Genomic DNA, 18,937 nt, shown 5'->3' on the forward strand with positions numbered 1-18,937 from the left:
GATTTTGTTGCCCATGAAATGGTTCCTTCAGAGTTGGGGACCAGGTCTGTGACCACTTACAGTTAGTTGGCGTCTTTTGGTGCATTGAGACGGTAATGAGACAAAGCCAGTCTATCAGTCTGCAGCCGAACTAGGCAACTGCATGCAATCTGCAATACTAAATTGATTAACCTTGATAAATGTGCAAAACCCAATAATAACCACAAAATAGCTTCAGTGCTTGAAATGCAAGCATTTGGCATCAAGCCGAGTTGAGTCCTGTATATCAGACTAGTTCCACTCATCAGTGCAGACTGACCTGAAGGTGATTGGAGTCAGCCTGAGTCAGACTACGATTGTTTGCAGGGTCTTAAGGTGTAGATTTTATTTTACACATTACTGTCACATCTTCAGACTTCAGATAAAATGTGCTGAGAAGGAAAAGGGTGCTCACAGCTCAGGGATCACACCTGCCACAAAGGATCACAGGCTGTAGTTTTTCCAGGAAACTTGAAAACATGTTGCTTTGGTCACATGCAGCCAGTAGAGGGAGCCAGCACAGAACAGTTATTATTATAAGGAAGTAGAAGCAACAGAAGTGTTACAATAAATAATGCAAATAATGAGCCTTTTAGAGCTCCTGCAGGTAGCCATAGGAAGGGTTAAATGACCGAAGGTACAAATTTCAGTGGGAACATTTGTTTATTTATTTTCTTACTTTACTTTTTCTGGGGATTTAAAAACTTAAACCATGAAATCGATTAGCAGTGTGTGGTAGAAAGAGAGGAAGGAAAAGGTGCTCTAAAACCTGGTCGCTGATCCACACACTCACAGGTACTCACAGCATGCAGGGCTGAGGCTGGAGCACCACACTAACTGCTGTTGTGACATTTTATTGAGTTGAGAGCATGCTTGAGAAAAGTGAAGCGCAACGACAAACGCAATGTGCAGCTCCAACTGCACAAGCAAACTGCCCAACAATCACAGTCACACTGAGGCAGATCTCTGAAGAAATATCATGTTACCGACGCCTTTACCTAAACCGGCTCAGGATTCTATAGAAAAAGAACACTTGATATGGGGATCATAGGAAAAACTATTCAGCACACTGTGATGGGATGAGGATGCAACAATAAAGGGTGTAGAAAAAGCTCTTCTCTGTGGTTCACTGGTTGTCCTTCAGTGGCATGCTGCTCAGGTGTGCCATGACACCTGTTTCTCAAAGCTCTAGTGATGTTGCTGCGGCGTACGAGAAGCTCTGTTTGACTTTAAAGAAAAAACTCAGACAACAGAGAGTAAAGCGACCGAGTCTTTCTCTCTTTTTTGGGTTCTTTTTTTTTGGCCTGGATCAGAAATGCGAGCCAGCTGCAGAGTTGGCACCTGCCCCCTTGGCAAGGCCTTCTTCCTCTGCTGCCTGGGTGGCAGTCTGAGCAGGGGAGGGGCTAGAGTGCCTCTGGCGTCTCATGAAGGGGAACACACTGACGGGAAGGAGAAAAGGAAAATGCGCTCATTAAATGCATGCTTAAATATGGATAGAGGGAAAAAAAGTAGGATGAGTATAAAAATGTCACCTTTTCTTGGTTTCCTGGGGGACGATGGCTTTGGCCAGCATGTTCTTGTACAGGTCAGACTTGAGATACCTTGGATAGGAGTCCTGGGAACAGACACACATACACAAAAAGAAGCTTTTAGCTCATGGGAAAGAAAAGATGGACTTCCACATGAGTCAAAAAAGTATGTTTTTTGTTTAAATCTGATGTTCAGAAACAGGAAAAGGCAAGTCACACATTTATTGTACCCAACCAAAGATTTGGAGAGCAAAAGGTAGAAAAACAAAAATTGCTTTCTGGCTTCTTTTTAATGCGTTAATTTACTTTCCTGCTGAGGGTAAGAAGGAAAGACCAATACACTCTCATATGTCATGCAATATGAAGCCAGAGCAAAGAGGTATCCAGCTTAGCTTGGCATAAATACTAAATACACACTGAAACAGCTTGGCTCTGACCAAAGGTGAAGCAGCACTTCTAAAGCTCACTGGTAAGAAACTGATATTGATCCTCTCGTCTGACAAGGAAGCAAATGAGCTTTTTTCCCAAGCTGTATTCCTGTAAAGCAGGACTCACCTCAAAGCACCATTACAATCTAAAAAACAGACTGTGCATACAGTAATGTGCAAATATCTTGAGCCACCCCTATTTTTTTTTTATATTTTGCTAATGTAAGTAGGTGATATAGTATGTAAGGCAGAAAACAGACAATTCTAACAAGCTTGAAAGTCGTTCTTTGGTATGTCCACCTTAAATCTCCAACACCGTCTGAACTTTGGGGAGGCCAGTCCATGCCTGATACTGTTATACAGTTTGTGTTTTACTATGCAAGTGTAATTTTGCTGCATTTGGGATCATTGTCACGCTGAAAAACAAAGTCATTGCCAATTAGCTGCTTTCCAGTGGTATTGTAAGGTGAATCAAAATTTGTGCATAAAAGTATTTGAAAATGAAGTTTTCACTGATTTTTAGTTCAGTTTGTGTGTCATTTAGCAAAGCTCGGCCTTTTGAGGCTTATTGACAGCCAGGCTTGTGCTACGTACAGAGACGAGGTGGAGCAGCTGACGTCATGGTGTAAGGCCAATAACCTCCTCCTCAACACTTCAAAAACCAAAGAACTCATAATAGACTTCAGAAGGAAAAAGGCAGAGATCCAACCACTATTCATAAATGGGGACTGTGTAGAAAGGGTGGCAAGCTTCCGCTTCCTGGGAGTCAATATAGAGGAGAACCTTTCCTGGAGTGTGAACACCTCCGAGCTGCTGAAAAAGGCCCAACAGAGACTGTACTTCCTGAGAATTCTCAGGAGGAATAACATCACACAGAGACTGCTGGTGTCCTTCTACAGAGCCACCATTGAGAGTGTTCTAACTTACTGCATATGCATCTGGTACACTAGCTGCACAGGGGCTCAGAGGAAAGCACTCCAAGGGATCATTAACACCGCCCAAAAGATCACTGGCTGCCCTCTCCCCACACTGGAAGTTCTACACAACGCCCACTGTTTTAAAAAGGCCCAAAACATCATAAAAGACACCTCACATCCTGGCCACTCCCTGTTCGAACTGTTGCCCTCAGGCAGACGGTACAGGGCAATCAGAGCAAGGACTAATAGACTCAAACACAGCTGTTATCCAACTGCAATAACACATCTGAATACTACAAAAAAATGTCCATCACGCCACTCTTGTGTTAATCTATGCACGGTCTGAAGCATGTGTGTGGGAATGTATGTGAATGTTTTACTGTTATATCTTATTAGTATTTTAAGTATTCTATCTATTTTATTTATTGAATTTTATTGTTTTATTTATATTTTGATATTGCTAGGGATGATGCAATGATCGGGGACCATTCTTAATTTCGTTGTTCTCATGACAATGACAATAAAGTTTCTGATTCTGATTCTGAAAAGGCTTCAGTGCATAGTAAATGATCGACTACATGGCCAGATGCATCTCTCGGATCCTGTGTTGGGTCTTTGCTGGACTTTTTTCCTACTCCTCAGGGGCATGGCTTTCACATACTGTTCATCTTCTGTAGTTTAGACAGGTTCTTTGCTAAGTTGTCTGTCATGTGTATAAACACTGGTTCATCGCTTGAGAAATTGCCTTTGTGATGCTTGAGTGATTCACAGGTCAGTGTGAAGCAGCTTAACAAACAAACAACATTTCTCAGAAAATGGTCAGGTACAAGGACTAGATTGAAAATAAGTAAGAAGCAAGCCAATGTCCAAAGAAAACCCCTGCAAGACCTTCAGAAAGCCTAGAAGAGCAATTGATGAAGACCACTTTAAAAAATGACAAGAGTCTGGCTTCTTAGAAGCAAAGTATAAAGAAATGGTTCAAGACTTTTGCACATGACTTCATAACGTTGCATAATTTTATTATAATTTGTGGGACAAAGGAGAGAGATCCCGTTTAATAAATACAGAAAAGCCACGTCAGGTGAAAAAGTATAAGAAGGATCTGTGTTCCATATTCATGGCTCGCGCTTGCTTATAATGCATTTTTTATGGTTGATGGTAAGTGCTGTTACATAAAGGTACAGTGTGTGGGTGGGTGAGTCAGAGGTCAGACCTTCTTCATGAGGAAGTAAATGTGCATCTGCGCGTCGTCCATGACAAAGCGGTGCGGCCGTTTGATCCCCTCTAAGGTTTTATCCATTGTCTTGCTGTCGATGTTGACCCAGCGGGCCGCTCCAGGAGCCAGGAAATTCCTGGGTTACATAAAAGATGAGGTGCTTATCTTATGAATATGTAACACATGCATGTGTGACATGGCTGTCCACTTACTTGTAGATGTCCTCCACTTTCTCTACGATTTTGGAGCTTTCTCCATGTCTGATATCCTCACACGCCTGCCAGAAATACAGGTTCTCCGCTGAGAGCGGAGAGACACACGGTGAGGAGCTGCGTGTGTGGTAAAACAACACTGATGCAGGAAAATGTGACACACGGCAAGAGTCTTTTTATAGCTGTGGAAAGAGTTCCCACTGTACGCATGCATGGGTGAGCAAATCCCTCTCCTGTGTTTTGCTCATGCCTCCCTCTTCTCCACATCTCACTCTTAAATGTGGCCCTTCCTCTCCTCCATTCGTCTACCTTTTAACTTTGCCACATCTGTTTGTGACCTCTTCTGTATTTGAATTCTTCTTCTAATGATTTAAAAGATTGTTTTAATTGATTGCTGCGCAGCGCTTCAGCCCACGTCTCTGGTGTTTATACAGGACACATAAATATATTGAATCTCTTTTTCCACTGTCTCGTCTTTTCCACCTCTCACCGCCGGGACTGGAAAATATCATTAGGAGAGATAATCAAATTCGGAATAAAGCTGATGTGAAAAACAATTAAATAGATTTTCCATGTGTAATATTGTAACAATCTATACTATATTCCTCGTATTTCACGCATATTTTACACCTGTTATGCTCATTTCCAGCTGCAGTTTCAGCCTCGACAGGGACGTGGCTGAAGACAGGGTATGGGAGGACACCTCTGGTGCCTGCCAACATTGTGTTGTATTGATGCAAACATGAACTGAAAGTGCAGGTGGATACAGACATTCAGACCTGCTTTACTGGGAAAATGGGTTATGGATCACTTTAAACACAGCTATGCAGACACAAAGTTTTGCAGTTTTTCCTCTGCAAACCACCAAAGTGCCAGGTCTTCATTGCTCAGACAGCATTTAATGATGTCCATGGGTTCAAGACTTCAGGTGGTCACTGACTAAATCCATGTAATAAAAACAATCCGTCTATTCTCTTCTACTTATCTTTGTCAGGGCCACAGAGGAGCTGGAGCCTAACCCAGCTACCGCAGTGCCAGAGGCAGAGTGCACCCTGGACAGGTCGCCAGTCTGTCGCAGGGCTAACTCATAGAGAGAGACAACCATTCACACCTATGAACCAAACCCCACTAACTGCGTGTCTTTGGACTGTGGGAGGAAGCCTGAGTACCAGGAGAGAACCCACGCAAACACAGGAAGAACATCCACAACAACTCCACACAGAAAGGCCCTGGCCTGATGGTGGACAGTGCTAATCACCGCACCACCGTGCCACCCTACAAAAACAATCCTCATATTTACAATTAGTTTTGTTCGTACAAATTATTTTGAGCCTCTGAAAATGAGGGCTAATGTTTAAAAATAATTTTTGTTAAACTCCTTGAATTAAAGCTGAAAGTCTACACTTCACTCACTATTGAGTGTTTCATTTTAAATTCACCATGGTGGTGCACAGAGGGGAAACAAACTACAAAGTCTGTATCTTTGTCTAAGAAATTATGGACCACAACAGTGATAGTGAACATAATAATATGAATGGTATAACAAGTGCATTTTGTTTTTTTATCCTCCAGTATTCAAAGCTGAATGCTCCATATTTGTAATCGGTTCCCTCGCTCCTGTTTCTCACCACTGAATTCCTTCTCCAGGTAGGTCATGAACTCCCTCCTCCCCATGGCATCGTTGAGGAGCTCCATGAAGCTGAAGCTCCAGCGTTCTACTCGTAGGCGCGTCGGGACCGGCACTCTGCTCAAGAAACGCACAAAAAGCAGAAATGTTACGCTGGATGTAGGATGCTGAGCTCATTTGTAATGTAACACGCTGATGTTTCTGTAGCGCTTTCATAGTCTCAATTACTACTTAGTGTTAAATAAGTGTAAAGTGTCTTAGTGTAAAATAAGGAAAAGCATGATAAGTTCAGTACTTCAACTGTGAGAAAATATATATGATCTAACGCGCTGCTGCTACATGACTCGATGAAGTCTTGAACGTGTGGAGTACTGTACTGTGTGGACTGGTTATAATCTCTGCATTGTCTCACATTTCTGCGTTCATCGTCCAGTGCGCGGTGTCATCAGAGATCCAGGGGTTACTGGGCAGGCAGCCTTGCATAATGGGATCGTGGTTCAGGTACTGCTCGCTGTATTTCAGAAAACTGCACATCCACGCACAAGTGCAGTGGCATGCGCGCACACAAGAACACACATGCACGCACACACACACACACACGGTATTATTGTATTAGTCCTGCAGATCATAAGAGTTAATGGCCACTAATTCCAACTCGCCCCGGGAAGCATCCATTAGTGGCTCTTCTAGAGGGAGCGCTAAGCTTTATGTGCATGTGTGTGCGTACTAGAAGACGCCGAGTTTGACCCGGGCAATCAGACGTCTATTATGTGTGTATGTGTGCGTGTCTGGATGTGAGCCTTTAGCAAACTGACACATACCCTTCTAGGCAGATGGATGATTTTACACGGTTTCTTCCAAGAGCCTTTCTACAGGCTTCAATCTGCAAACAAAGGCAGGAGGAAGAACCTTTTATGTGCTCTATACACTCGTACTTAATCTGATGGCATCTAAATTACGCGCTGTACTTACCTCTCTTTTGTAGTAGTCACTGTTCTAGTTCTGTAAAGAGTAACACAGGGTCATCGTGTGAGGTCACACATTAAACCTTTATATAATGTATGTTACAGTTATAGAAACATATACATTTGAGGATAGCTGCCTTGTGACCAAATGTGTCACAGACACACAAACAGTAGCATTAAATATATAATTTTACAAACAATGACAGCCTAGTATGAGATTACAGACTAACATACTGAATTAGATTTCCCATTTGGGACGACAGACGCGACTGACTCTACCCTGTCATCTCAGGTCCTCGACTTTTTAACCTTGATTTACAATCATGATTATTATAATCATTCCTAATACACTGCAGGTCTGCGGTAAACTTACTTTCAAACGATCCCAGTGGCAAGAAAGAACAAAAGGTGGCGATTAAACACGGAGTGAAAAGTTATATCGTTAATGCATTTTTTTTAAAGCAGGAAGTAGAGAAATACAATGAAGTCACTGACCAGTGTGACTCTGCAGCTGAAGTTATTTGGTCGCTCCAAGCCTGTGTCCAACACGTTATTAACCCCAGGCTGTAAAAAAAGAAGAAAAACAAAAAATAACATAGTAAAATCTAAGTACAGTGTATTTGATGCATGTGTCTATACAATATCTGTGTGTGTGGGTGTGTGTCTGATGAGATGTATGTGAGCGAGCACTTAGCCTCCCTAGAAGTTTCCACTCCACTAGCTCTGACTTTTAGTCCCAGGTTTCTTTCTTTTTCTCCAAGCCCTCGTCCCTAATTCATAAGGTCGAGACAGGATGGAGTCCCTCCTCCAAAACCCTTGTCCTCTTATCCACCCGCCTCCCATTACCCCTTTCATCTTCCCCTCCCCTCTTTCCCGTGGCATGCACACGCACGTGAACGCTTTTTCCTTCCCCTTTGGTACTTCTCTCTGCCTGCCTGCCTCTATCTAAGAAAAAGATGTGGAATATGATGATGATGTTTTTCTTGCTCTCTTTGTTTGTCCCTCTGTTGCTCTCACTCTCTCTATGTCAACTGAGGCTCTTACTGGATAGGTTGAATATTTCATGCAGAAGGGAAAAGGGACTGTGGGTGAACTTTAGTGGGACTGCTGTCTGCTTTTATGCTGGGATACAGCTTTAATAGTTGCCAAGTATAGAGATGATCATGTAGTTGTGCTGTAGCATAGCATGTACAGCACAGTACAGTTGAATACAGTACAGTGTTATTGAGCGTACCGGGGGTCTGTTGATGAGCCAGTAAGCCTGCTCCTGACACTCCAGAACAATGCGGTCAGCCTTCCGCCTCTGTTTGGACGCTCTGAACATAAATTACAAGGTTAGTTCGTGCACGCTGGTAAACGCACGTGTGTGTGTGCGTGCATGTTTGCGACAAAGTGCACCTGAGTTGCTCTCTGGCTTGCATCACAACAAAGTCCCAGGTGTGGTTGATCCTCTTGTGCAACAGACTGTACCTTTCCTAAAAAAGGAAAAGGAAAAGAGGGAGGAGAGGAGGAGGAATGATGACACAGACTTCTTGGCCCAAATTTTCCTGGTGCATATTTCATAACACAAACAAACACACACAAACACACTTTCTCTGTCATTTAGATGCACAGACATGCATACCCACATGATTTCCTCACCTTCTCATATTCCATCAGTTCGCCTTGTTTTCTTATATTCTTTTTAGCCAGATAGATTGCTGTTGGGATATAAGAAAGAAAACAAAGAGAAAGAGGTGAAATCAGAGGTCCAAAGACCTGCACCTGTGTTTATTAGATGTTATAAAGGCTCCTTTCTGCCTTCAGCTGCTCACTTATTCACATGGGTCTTCACAGCAGGTAGCTCCGCATATTTGATTTGGGATTTTTTTTTTCCTGGGTCTCCTCCTGGTCTCAAACTGGGGTTCTCTTATGAATGTATAAACCACTAAAGTATAAAAACTCTTAGTCGTGTAGGATTTTTTCGCAAAGTGTTTCATATAAATAATTTTTAAAAAGAGTGAAAAAGACAGGAATTGTAGGATATATGTAAAAAAGAGCTTACATGTTCGTAATCACGATTATATAATGTTTTATATATGACATGTCCACTGGGAAGTGGACATCGTCCCTCAGAGATCACATGTATATTTAGAGTTTTTTCTTACCATAGTCCAGCTCTGACGCGGGCCACCTGGTACTAGTCCAGAAATAAGGAGTCTATAAAAAACACAAACAAAAAAAAAACTAACTAACTAAAAGCAACATTTTTCTTTTTCCTTTTTATTTATTTTTTTCTTGACTGAAACTGATGTTGAAGCAGTTGATGAAAAAGCAGCAGACTGGCAGATGGATGAGGGATTAGGAAGTGGGCTAATGGAGTGAGAGTGAAAATGGGAGATGGGCACTAATAGAGAGAAGGTGATGTTTACTGAAAGATTGATGGAGGAAGGGCCAGGGTTGTAGAAAGTAGGCAGAATGGACATACTGAGCGGCCTGACCTGGAAGCGGTAGGGTGACTCATCGGGCCGTAGCACAAGGCACCTCGGCTCTTTGAGGGGGTAAATGTATCCATATTTCACCAGCATGTTGCCAAGGTGCAGAGACTCTGTCGAACACCACAGGAGAAGTCTCAATCATCTCACCAGATTGTTATTCAGGTTTTTTATTTATCACCATGTCATGTCTGATGGCACCTGAGAGGGGATGCTGATTTCATTAGGACTAAAGCTTTTAGACTGAACTGACTAAGTAGCTGTGACTGGAAAAGAGCTGTTGGCACTGCACTTTTCTTTATCACACATGCGAGCATTGTCAACCATCTCTCATAAATCAAGGCTTTGCTCCAGCGATGGAATGCCTCATCAATCTTCAGTCTCTCCTCATTTGTTAAAGAGCCCTACTTTTTTGAGTGACAGCTCCCAAAAAAAGCCGTGGGATGCTTTTTAATCAGCTTCTACCACTCTCTCTCTGTCTCTCTCTGCCTGACTCCACTCTTTTCTTTCCTGCTGCTCGGAAGCAAAAGGGACCAGCGGGCTACTTTTTTCCCCCTCAACGTCTAATTTAGTTGAAAATCTCCTGAGGTGGAGATCTCTTTGGGCACACTAATCAAACTCAGATCATCAGGTGAGTTAATCAGACCCAGTCCCACAGGGGCTAACCCCATTCCTGTTTACTGGAAACATCCTTCCCTACGATGCACACACAAATAACTACCTACCGCGTCAGGCACCATATCCTGGCAACACACCAACGACACACAACATGCCGCTCACACAGAGACAGGAGAAAAACAGCAGATACGTAACAGTCAACAATCAAGCGCACATTGTATGCATCTGTACACCTACCCTCCTCGCTGATTCTGTATTTGTGTGTCAACCAGGCAATTATATCATGGCCTGTAAAAGAATGGAAAGAAACAAGAGGGGAAGTGAGGAAAGAAGTTCCTCTCCAATCTTGGCAAAGCACACGGGATTCTCAAAAAAATGAATGCTGAATTATGTATGACTGCTGGGACAAAGTCAAGCTGCAATGTACCTGTCCACCCAAGCGCACTGATTCTAATGCATACTGACACAAGGAGCATACTCACACACACACACACACACACACACACACCTGTCATGGCGTGTGGAATGACAGTTATAAGAAGCCTCTGGTTTCTCATCTTCATGCCCATGTCAGGGTCCTGCATGGCCACTATCACTTTCTCCATCTGCAAGGGAGACACACACACACACACACACACACACACACACACACACACACACACACACACATATGTAAACATGCAGCTGGGCAACAAGAATTGGACCACTACACGAATAATAACAACAACAACAACAACAACAATAATAATGATAATTTTACCTTAATTTGTTTTTCTTCTTTAATCTAATGAAATGTGTTGGATTTGTTCAGCGCTGGATTTCCAGGATATTCTGTGACAATAAATAAATACAACCAAAGAGAACGTGATCAAGCAGTCTTACCTTTCGAAAGCATGCCATTTGCTCCCGATGACACCCTCCTTTAGCCAGGGTGTTGATGGTCATCTTACGGGATGCTTGGGATCACTCGACGGGACGGCAAAGTGCAAAAGCAAAGCGCTACCGGGAGAGCGAGAGAGAGAGAGAGAAGAGAGAGAGAGAGGGAGAGAGAGCGAGAAAAGAGAGAGAGGGAGAGAGATGGAAACATCAGGCTGTCCCGTGCCTGCCGGGCGCGCGCGCGGCTGTGTAGATTAGAGAGGATTACAGGTCAAATAAATTTTTACTCAAGAGTTTCGGCACAAAAGAGGCAACTAGCTTTTCTCTGTTTCTTTTTACAGATAGGCTACATGACGAACTGAAAATGAAAAAATATAGCTGTATACGAAATGTAGGCCTTACCAAAGCGTACCATATCAAGTTCTTTCGCTGTTATTTGAATATTGACCTTTTTTTTTAAATAGTTTTATATTTGCAGAGAGCGTTTGGCTTGTGTACTGACCTGATAAGGGTAATAAAGATAAAGACACTGCATATTAGTATGTTCTGTGAGCTAAATAGCTAAAAGGTTGAATAAAACATGTCAGGTTGCTGAAATGTGTTGAACGGATTACATTAGTCAATAAATAGATGACTAAGCAAGCAGCCTTGGTATTTTTTCATTTTATGCCATTAAAAACAATAAACTGGCCCTGACTGTATGAGCTAAGAAATACATTTGCAGTTAAACAAATTTTCGTAACAAAAATTCTTAAAGATGCTTTCTCCGCTTACACATATTAGCATATCAGCAATTACAGTCATTTCGAAATGAACTGGTATTTTGTATCTTAAAATATCTATGACAGCAAACACTGGTGCTTAATCATTTATGTAGATTAAAATGGTTAAATGTTTTAATGAGGATGTATTATATATCCTTAACCATCATTATATTTATAACAAAGTAGCTACATATTGTTACGGATTTTGTTCCCTCTCTTCACTATATCCGTAGATGTGATTTGGTCATATGGTTGTTTGTTTGTTTGTTTAGGCTCCTGCGCAGTATCTTAGCTGTTCCCAGGACTGCGCTCTTCTGGACAGAGATCTCCGATGTTATTCCCGGGATCTGCTGGAGCCACTCGCCTAGCTTGGGAGTCACCGCATATATATATATATATATATATATATATATATATATATATATATATATATATATATATATAGGGAGAGAGAGAGAGAGAGAGAGAGAGATGTGTGTGTGTGTGTATTCTAATAAAATAGATCAGTCAATCAAACAATGCCCTATCCCAATGTATGATGTGTCATTATGTGGAATTAAAGATAAAATTATGAGAGTGAAATATTTTTGGTTTTTGATTGGTAAAATAATTTAAACAAAAATAATTTAATTTAATTTAATTTAATTTAATTTAATTTAACCCTCTGATGCATAGTGGTCACTGGAGTGGACAGCTACTAAAACGTACATATCTCTTTAATGCATTGGTTTCTATGGTGGAACTGCATATTAGCCTCTAGAGTGCTCTCTGCTGCCATGCTCCATTGAGGTCAATTCAGTGTTCAGTTAGTGCAACTGCAAGTAAATTTCCTCTGAATCAAAGATGGCAGACAAACTGTCACCCCTGCCGACCACTGCTGGCATATCCTGTCAATCCTTCTATGCTAAAAGAGCCCAACAGGTAAAAAAAAAAAATGATGATATGCAGTAACATCTAGGGAAGGATATTATCTGTTTGGAATAAGAAATTGTTATGTCTAATATGTAGAAAACTACGATTAACCATGTGTCCACTGTAGTGGACATCATGCATTACCCACTATATTTTTTTAACATAAGTCATAAATTGTCTCACTGTTTTTTGGGACTGTTTTGGTTATAAGTAAGCATATAATTGTTACATTTATAAGCTACTCATTTAAAATGTATATTTCTGTGCAGATCAGCTGTAGTTTGAGTTACTATAATAATTATTTTATCATATTTTGTAGACTTCAAATGCAGCAAAGAATAAGGCAGCGTACAGAATAGTCCAGGAAATTCCATCCAGCTCCAGTGATGATGATTTCATTGATGAGTGCAGTGATGATGAGTTCAGTGATAAGTCCAGTGATGATGAGAGTGGCTGCCAGAGCAGAACAGAGACATAGGAACTACGGACAGCCTAGGTGTGATGAACACAGAAGTGTTTGGAGATGCAGAGACTAAGATGTCAGTTTGTGTTTTCTTCCAGCATGCTACTAAGGGCTTGGTAATACTGTCCTGCATCGTTATAGAACTGTGTAGACTCAAAAATGTTTCTGTTGTTGGAGATAGTTTGCCATATTCAGGTGTAGGATTCACAGCTAGGACTGTTGATTGGTTTTGTTATTTACGTCTAAACATTGGGGCCTTATGAGTTGAAAGTTCCAAAAAAATTGCTGAGATGTTTTTCAAAGGATACAAGCAAACAAGTGTTTGTATATTTACAATAGAACACAAGGTAATTAATTTTTTATAGTAAATTCACAGTATTTCATGCTAAGTGCTCAGGCGCATGTAGTCCACTGGAGTGGACAAGTTTATAACTTTATAAAAAAACATATTTTTGGGGAAAAAAGAGTTGAACATTTTTTTTCATGTCCTGAGAAGAATAAAAGCACTTAAGAAAAAAATCTTGACCAAGGCTTTCATAATTCATGCATCAGAGGGTTAATGCGTTGCCAGTTTACATACACATGATTAAAGACAATGATTGAACGTCAATGGCTGTCATTTTTGTGCCACACAGGCTTCCGTAGAAGCAGGAAGCAGTTCCGTCGTCTTTTAAGACCTTTCGTGGTCCTGTTTTCAGCTAATTTTTTGAAAGGAAATAAGAGCTTTTGCTGAGGTAAGTGCTTAACTCCTGCTTTTTGAATACTGCCGGGTTAACTGTAACGCGTAAGCTCTGTAGCGAAGGAAACAGCTAGTGTTAGCTGGCAGCTAACACTAGCTGTAGCAGGATGGAGCAGACCATTGAGGAGACTCAGTGTGGAGCTGGTCCACTCCAAAAGTATTGACACTATAGACACGGCAAAAGTCATAGGCATAATTTAACTTGAAACCAGAGTTTAAAGAAAATCACTGTCCACTGTTCCGTCATTTTGGATGATAAAACAAGCTAATGTTTTTGTTACATCTAATGTGCTTTGTTTGTTGTGTTGTTTTCTTTCTGTGGCACATGTCACAGTGTGTCAAGATTTTTTAAAAAAAGTCTGCAACATCTTAACAGCCCACCATGCAGTGTTGTTTAAAGCCTTCAGAACCACTGTTACTTCATGAATTAAAACTGTTTAATACTTTCACAGATGGAAGAGATACAGCCTTGTTACCATGGACTTTTCATTAATACACTTCACTTCTGATCATCATATTTAACGTCTTTCACATTGTTTATGTGCCTCTGTCAGGTTACAGATGGGTGACATCCGTCAGTCATTGCTGCCTCGGGATGTGCTGAGTGCAGCCAAGGAGCTGCTGTACCACCTGGACATTTACATCTGTAACCTGGTGCAGTCTGGGAGGCAGCCTCCTCAGGTTGACTCAAAAACCCTGGAGCTGGTTGAGGAGTTCATTCTACATGCACCCAAAGATAGAAACACCACAGCCAGGGTAAACTGGGACCCCAGAATGCTTAAGCACCAATGTATAATATGTAAACACACAAAAGAAATCAGTCAATAACTCAAGTGTGTTTTTTTGTTTTGTTCTTTATTTCAGAGAATGAGTGCTCTTCAGGAGCTCCAGCTGTTGGAGATCATGTGCAGCTGTTTTCAGGAGCAGAGTCGTGATGCTGTCCGTCAACTTATGTTTGCTGCCCTTTTTAATCTCCAAGGCAACCAGGCAGATGAAAGCCGCATGGCACTGCTGGGCAAATTGGTCTCCATGGCTATCGCTGTGGGCAGGGTTCCTATCCTGGAATGTGCTGCTACCTGGTTGCAGGTGAGGACTCAATCACACAGCCCTGTGTTCTTAGTAGTGAAATCATGAGGTCAGGGAGAAATGACAAAAAAACACAACCACAACAACTGTTCTTACACTAGACTTTGATACGTGACAGCAGACATCGTTGCATCTGGACGATGTATTGCTTCAGTGATGGTGCCATGTGTAATTTGACCAGTTTCACCAGCCCTTATCACAGTTGGAACTTTGATGCTTTAAGGTCTATGTTTTTCTCCTGACACTGTCTGGACCTGATGTGTCAAGAAAAGACTGCATGTATGTGTCCCTGTACTTTGGATGTACTAATCGTAGGCTTCTGATTATGTTTGTGCTGTGCAGAGAACCCATCGTGTGTACTGCGTACGCTTGGCGCAGGTGCTGGTAGATGATTACTGCAGTATGGTCCCAGGCTCTGTGCCCACCCTGCAGAATATCCACAGTGCAAGCCCACGCTTCTGCTGCCAGTTCATCACTGCTGTCACCACTCTCTATGACTTCACTTCAGGTAAAAAAAAAATGCATGTAAAAACATGGAAACTGTTTGAAAAAAGACTGACACGCCTGTGTTCGTTGGAGGAACATCTAATATTTAACATTTTTGTGTGTGTTTTCAGAGGAGCTCACCCCCCCACTCGAACTCCTCCAGATGATAGTATCGTGGATTCAAGATGACCCTCATCTAGTCCTGATCACCTTCCTGAACTCGCCCATTTCCGGCAGCCAACCGATCACCTCGCTCGATGTCACACCGTTAGGGGGTTTGGTGCGCTGGTGCATAAAAGCACCGCTGGTCTATAGCAGAGACAAGAAGCAGGCGCTGACCAATGGAAGCTCTGAGAATGAGCCAGAAGTAGGGCCTCTCTTCTCTGCACTCCATTTAAGTGTCCTACAGGTTTGTGTTTGTGTTCAGATCCATTCAGTAAAAGACACATTGTACACGTAAACCCTTGTAACGTCCACAGAGAAGGTCATTAGCCATCTCCTCCTTCTTCCTTATTTAGGTCTTAATGCTTTTGCCCAACATACTCAACGAGAAGGGGCTTTTTGGTCGCCTGGCACTGCTTCAGATGGAGTCCTTGGCTGCTCTGACGTCCGATCTTTCCCGACTTTTGGACCAGGCTGACAAACACACGCACACATCCTCCGCTGATACACTTGCACTGTCCCAGCTGGCCCTCGACCGGCTGGCCCAAGCCCTGCAGGTGGCCATGGCCAGCGGAGCCCTGCTCTGCTCAAGAGGTAACAGTGTGGAAAAATGGTGTCGTGAGTGCCTGTACATTGTTGTGCCTGAGACTGGAAATTAATGTAATATTCAGCTATTCAAATCCAGCTCCATGTATGGCTTCTAAGTTCATTTTCTAAAAGAAACAAAATGACAACAAAAAAACACAGCTGTAGTTACAGTTAAGTCTGCCATGAACTCATCTGTATATTATTCTAAGCAAGTATTCTAGAGTCAAATATGTGGCCACCTGTCTGACAGCTAAAGCTTGGTCCAAACTGGGTCATGTCATCATGTCATGTGATAATGATCCCAAATAAAGCAGCAAATCTACAACAGAGTGACTGAAAAACAAAAAAAATTAGACTGTTACAACATCTCAGTCAGAGTCCAAATGTCAGTCTGAGTGAAGAATGAGCCAAAGTTCCTCCACAACAATGTGAGAAACTGTTGAAGTCATACAGAAAATTATTACTTTGAGTTATTGCTGCTGAATGTGTCTCCAAAAGCTGTTGGATCACGTCTTGTACTTAGTTTTTCACTACTGAGTAGAGTCCTGTGAAATCTTTCTCCTTCCTAGTAGATGGGTACATAAACTTGTCCCACGTGTTGCAATTACTGCTTTATTTTTTCTCTTATCTTTTAAGTTAAAGACCTAAAAAGATTGAGTGCATTAGTATTTAAAGGCAAACTGATTTTTAAAATGTCACTTTGAAGGAACTTTAACAAATGTTATATATGAAGGAGCTTTTAGAAAAGAATTTAGTAGCTAGGTAACCAGCTGTACTTTGTCTTAGCACACTGTCTTTTCAAACATAATGTTGTCTTCACAGAGGACCTGAGGGCCATCTGTTCCCGACTCCCCCACAACAAGTAAGATCCAAGAATTTGTTGTTTAGTACATCATTTCCCTTCACAATGTGATATTTCCACAGTGTTGTCGCCTACACTGTGCTTCAGCTTCAGGGTTTGTTTGTTTTTGTTTTTAACAAAATTACATAAATGTACCATGTTATAACCAGCACCCTAGACTATATAGGAAGCTGGTTAAGGACTGAAGTTTAGGTGTTGAAGTGAAATCGAACAAACTTCCCCATTGGAAGAAATTTTACCGCTAAAGCCATTCTATTTAAACAATGCAGTATCTGTGCCTTTAACCCTCGGACGGTTTAAGTTCCTTTTTTGACTTAAACCGTCCGAGGGTCAATTTGATTACAGATTTAATTCCTGTGATTTTGGTTTTCTTTTGGCTTCTCATCTCAGTCTCATCTTTTTGTGTATTTGTGTTTCCAGTCTGCTCCAGTTGGTGCTGTTTGGCCCGGTGATGTACTACAACAACATCCACACATCTCCGCTGGCCTATAGTCCGCACGCCGCTCATTCACCCATCGCCCCGCTCCCTGCACTCCCCACACACCGCGCACACACCCCGCATGCGCCACTTGCCCCACACCCTTCCTCTCACCCTCAGTACCCAGCTCAGCCCTTTATGACAGGGATGCCGTTCCCCTTCCGACCCAGCCACTGAGAGAAAAATCCCTCAAACCACTGGCAGATGTTCATGTGGACATTTGGTAGTATGAAGTGAGTGTTTGTGTGCGTGGATTAATATGTGTGTTTGTGTAACTAGGGTTTATTGTCTGATGTTATTAGCACCTTTGCTTCTGAGAAAGTCTGTGAGGCTTACATGTTTGTCCAATAAATATTTTTTTACCTCCATCATGGTGGTGTTCTTTTTACCAACTATTTGTGGTCACTGTTGTCCTGTTTCCAGCAGGAAACGCTGAGCTTGTATTTCCAGGTGGACAGTTAGAAACTGAATCATCATTACAGGAATTAACCAAACCACCTGTTAAAACATGACGTGACATGTGCAAGTGCAGGCATAGAGGCAACTTGACTCAGAGTGTGGACAAATGAGTAAAGGTAGACTGTTCGGCGTGTCCCAAACTCAATGTGCTTCATTACATAACTTGGAGATGTCAAGAGTTTTTGGACCCCTGCCCTGTGTGCATAAGTTCGCCCTGTTGCGGGGCAGATAGCATATCATTGAACTGCAGCACCTCACCCTTTTCAGAGACCCCAGCTGCCTTCATGTAGGATGAGAATTGCATCATCTGCGATATTTTCTCTATAGCAGAAGCAATGGGTGCCTTTAACAGAACAAAAGGTTAGGATAGGGTTGAATATTTTTGTTTCACTTCCTTATAACGTGCTTAGAACGAAGTGAATAGTTTTCAATCTATTCATGTTATTTTGATCAGTATTGTTGCCATTGTTAGCCCTTGTGCTTCCTTTTCTGTTCTTACTGGAATTGCGCTAACAGAGGTGCACGTAGATTTCCTTCATTCCATCCTGGAACAGGTGCGAGGATACATTAAGTCTTGAATCCGCTCCAACAGAGTGTCAGCATGTGGCGGCAAAATGGAATCCAGTTCACAAATGCATTTCGCCACAGCTTAAGGCTGATTGTAGTATGTTCATGCATGTGCTGACTGTTTGCCCCCCCACACACACACATCTCATGGGCGGAGGCAGTGATAAGGATAATCTCTTCCTAGAAAATGATGCTTTACTGTTGGGCCTTCAAAGGTGACACACGGAGATAGTATTAAAGTTAAAAAGGCGGGATCGATGAGAAAGAGTGTGTGAGCTTTGTTTCTACAAATGATAATGAAACCGGCCGGGCGGACTCAGATTTTGCATTCTAGTGTGTGGTTTGGTGAAAATGTAAATTAGAGCAGAATGCGATATGTCGCATATCATCAAGATATGTAGTTTCTCCTTTTAGCAACACTCTGTCTTCTTTGTCCTGATGAAATAAGAAAGGAGTGTATGGCCAACATTAAATAGCTTTTCTATTTCCGA

General features: G+C 42.0%; 2 protein-coding genes across 2 annotated transcripts; one reads left to right on the plus strand and one right to left on the minus strand.

The window, feature by feature from the left end:
- Positions 1–349: 349 nt before the first annotated feature.
- rgs11 (regulator of G protein signaling 11) lies at positions 350–11,031 on the minus strand. The gene is made up of 17 exons (XM_026150688.1): positions 10,887–11,031; positions 10,513–10,609; positions 10,242–10,292; positions 9,393–9,499; positions 9,060–9,111; positions 8,554–8,612; positions 8,311–8,387; positions 8,147–8,228; positions 7,408–7,476; positions 6,920–6,943; positions 6,769–6,830; positions 6,360–6,473; positions 5,949–6,064; positions 4,321–4,408; positions 4,106–4,244; positions 1,551–1,633; positions 350–1,457 (listed from the first exon to the last, which is right to left on the minus strand). Exons 1-17 carry the CDS (start codon positions 10,947–10,949, stop codon positions 1,328–1,330), a joined length of 1,413 nt encoding a protein of 470 aa, XP_026006473.1. The 5' UTR covers positions 10,950–11,031; the 3' UTR covers positions 350–1,327.
- Positions 11,032–13,623: 2,592 nt separating this feature from the next.
- ints15 (integrator complex subunit 15) lies at positions 13,624–17,788 on the plus strand. The gene is made up of 8 exons (XM_026150747.1): positions 13,624–13,753; positions 14,313–14,514; positions 14,623–14,844; positions 15,187–15,352; positions 15,462–15,739; positions 15,849–16,086; positions 16,903–16,942; positions 17,363–17,788. The coding sequence occupies exons 2-8, from the start codon at positions 14,320–14,322 to the stop codon at positions 17,595–17,597; spliced, it is 1,374 nt and encodes a 457-aa protein (XP_026006532.1). The 5' UTR covers positions 13,624–13,753; positions 14,313–14,319; the 3' UTR covers positions 17,598–17,788.
- The last annotated feature ends 1,149 nt before the right edge of the window (positions 17,789–18,937 follow it).

Source organism: Astatotilapia calliptera, chromosome 18 (genome assembly GCF_900246225.1).
Source record: "Astatotilapia calliptera chromosome 18, fAstCal1.2, whole genome shotgun sequence".
Taxonomy (NCBI): domain Eukaryota; kingdom Metazoa; phylum Chordata; class Actinopteri; order Cichliformes; family Cichlidae; genus Astatotilapia; species Astatotilapia calliptera.

Coding starts and splice junctions, on each gene's coding strand:
- rgs11 (XM_026150688.1), bottom strand. CDS start 10,949: ATGACCATCAACACCCTGGCTAAAGGAGGGTGTCATCGGGAGCAAATG. Junction 9,112..9,392: donor AGTCACCCTACCGCTTCCAG/GTCAGGCCGCTC, acceptor TGTTTTTTATAG/ACTCCTTATTTCTGGACTAG. Junction 6,944..7,407: donor TCAGCTGCAGAGTCACACTG/GTCAGTGACTTC, acceptor TTACAGAACTAG/AACAGTGACTACTACAAAAG.
- ints15 (XM_026150747.1), top strand. CDS start 14,320: ATGGGTGACATCCGTCAGTCATTGCTGCCTCGGGATGTGCTGAGTGCA. Junction 14,515..14,622: donor ATAGAAACACCACAGCCAGG/GTAAACTGGGAC, acceptor TCTTTATTTCAG/AGAATGAGTGCTCTTCAGGA. Junction 14,845..15,186: donor GTGCTGCTACCTGGTTGCAG/GTGAGGACTCAA, acceptor TGTGCTGTGCAG/AGAACCCATCGTGTGTACTG.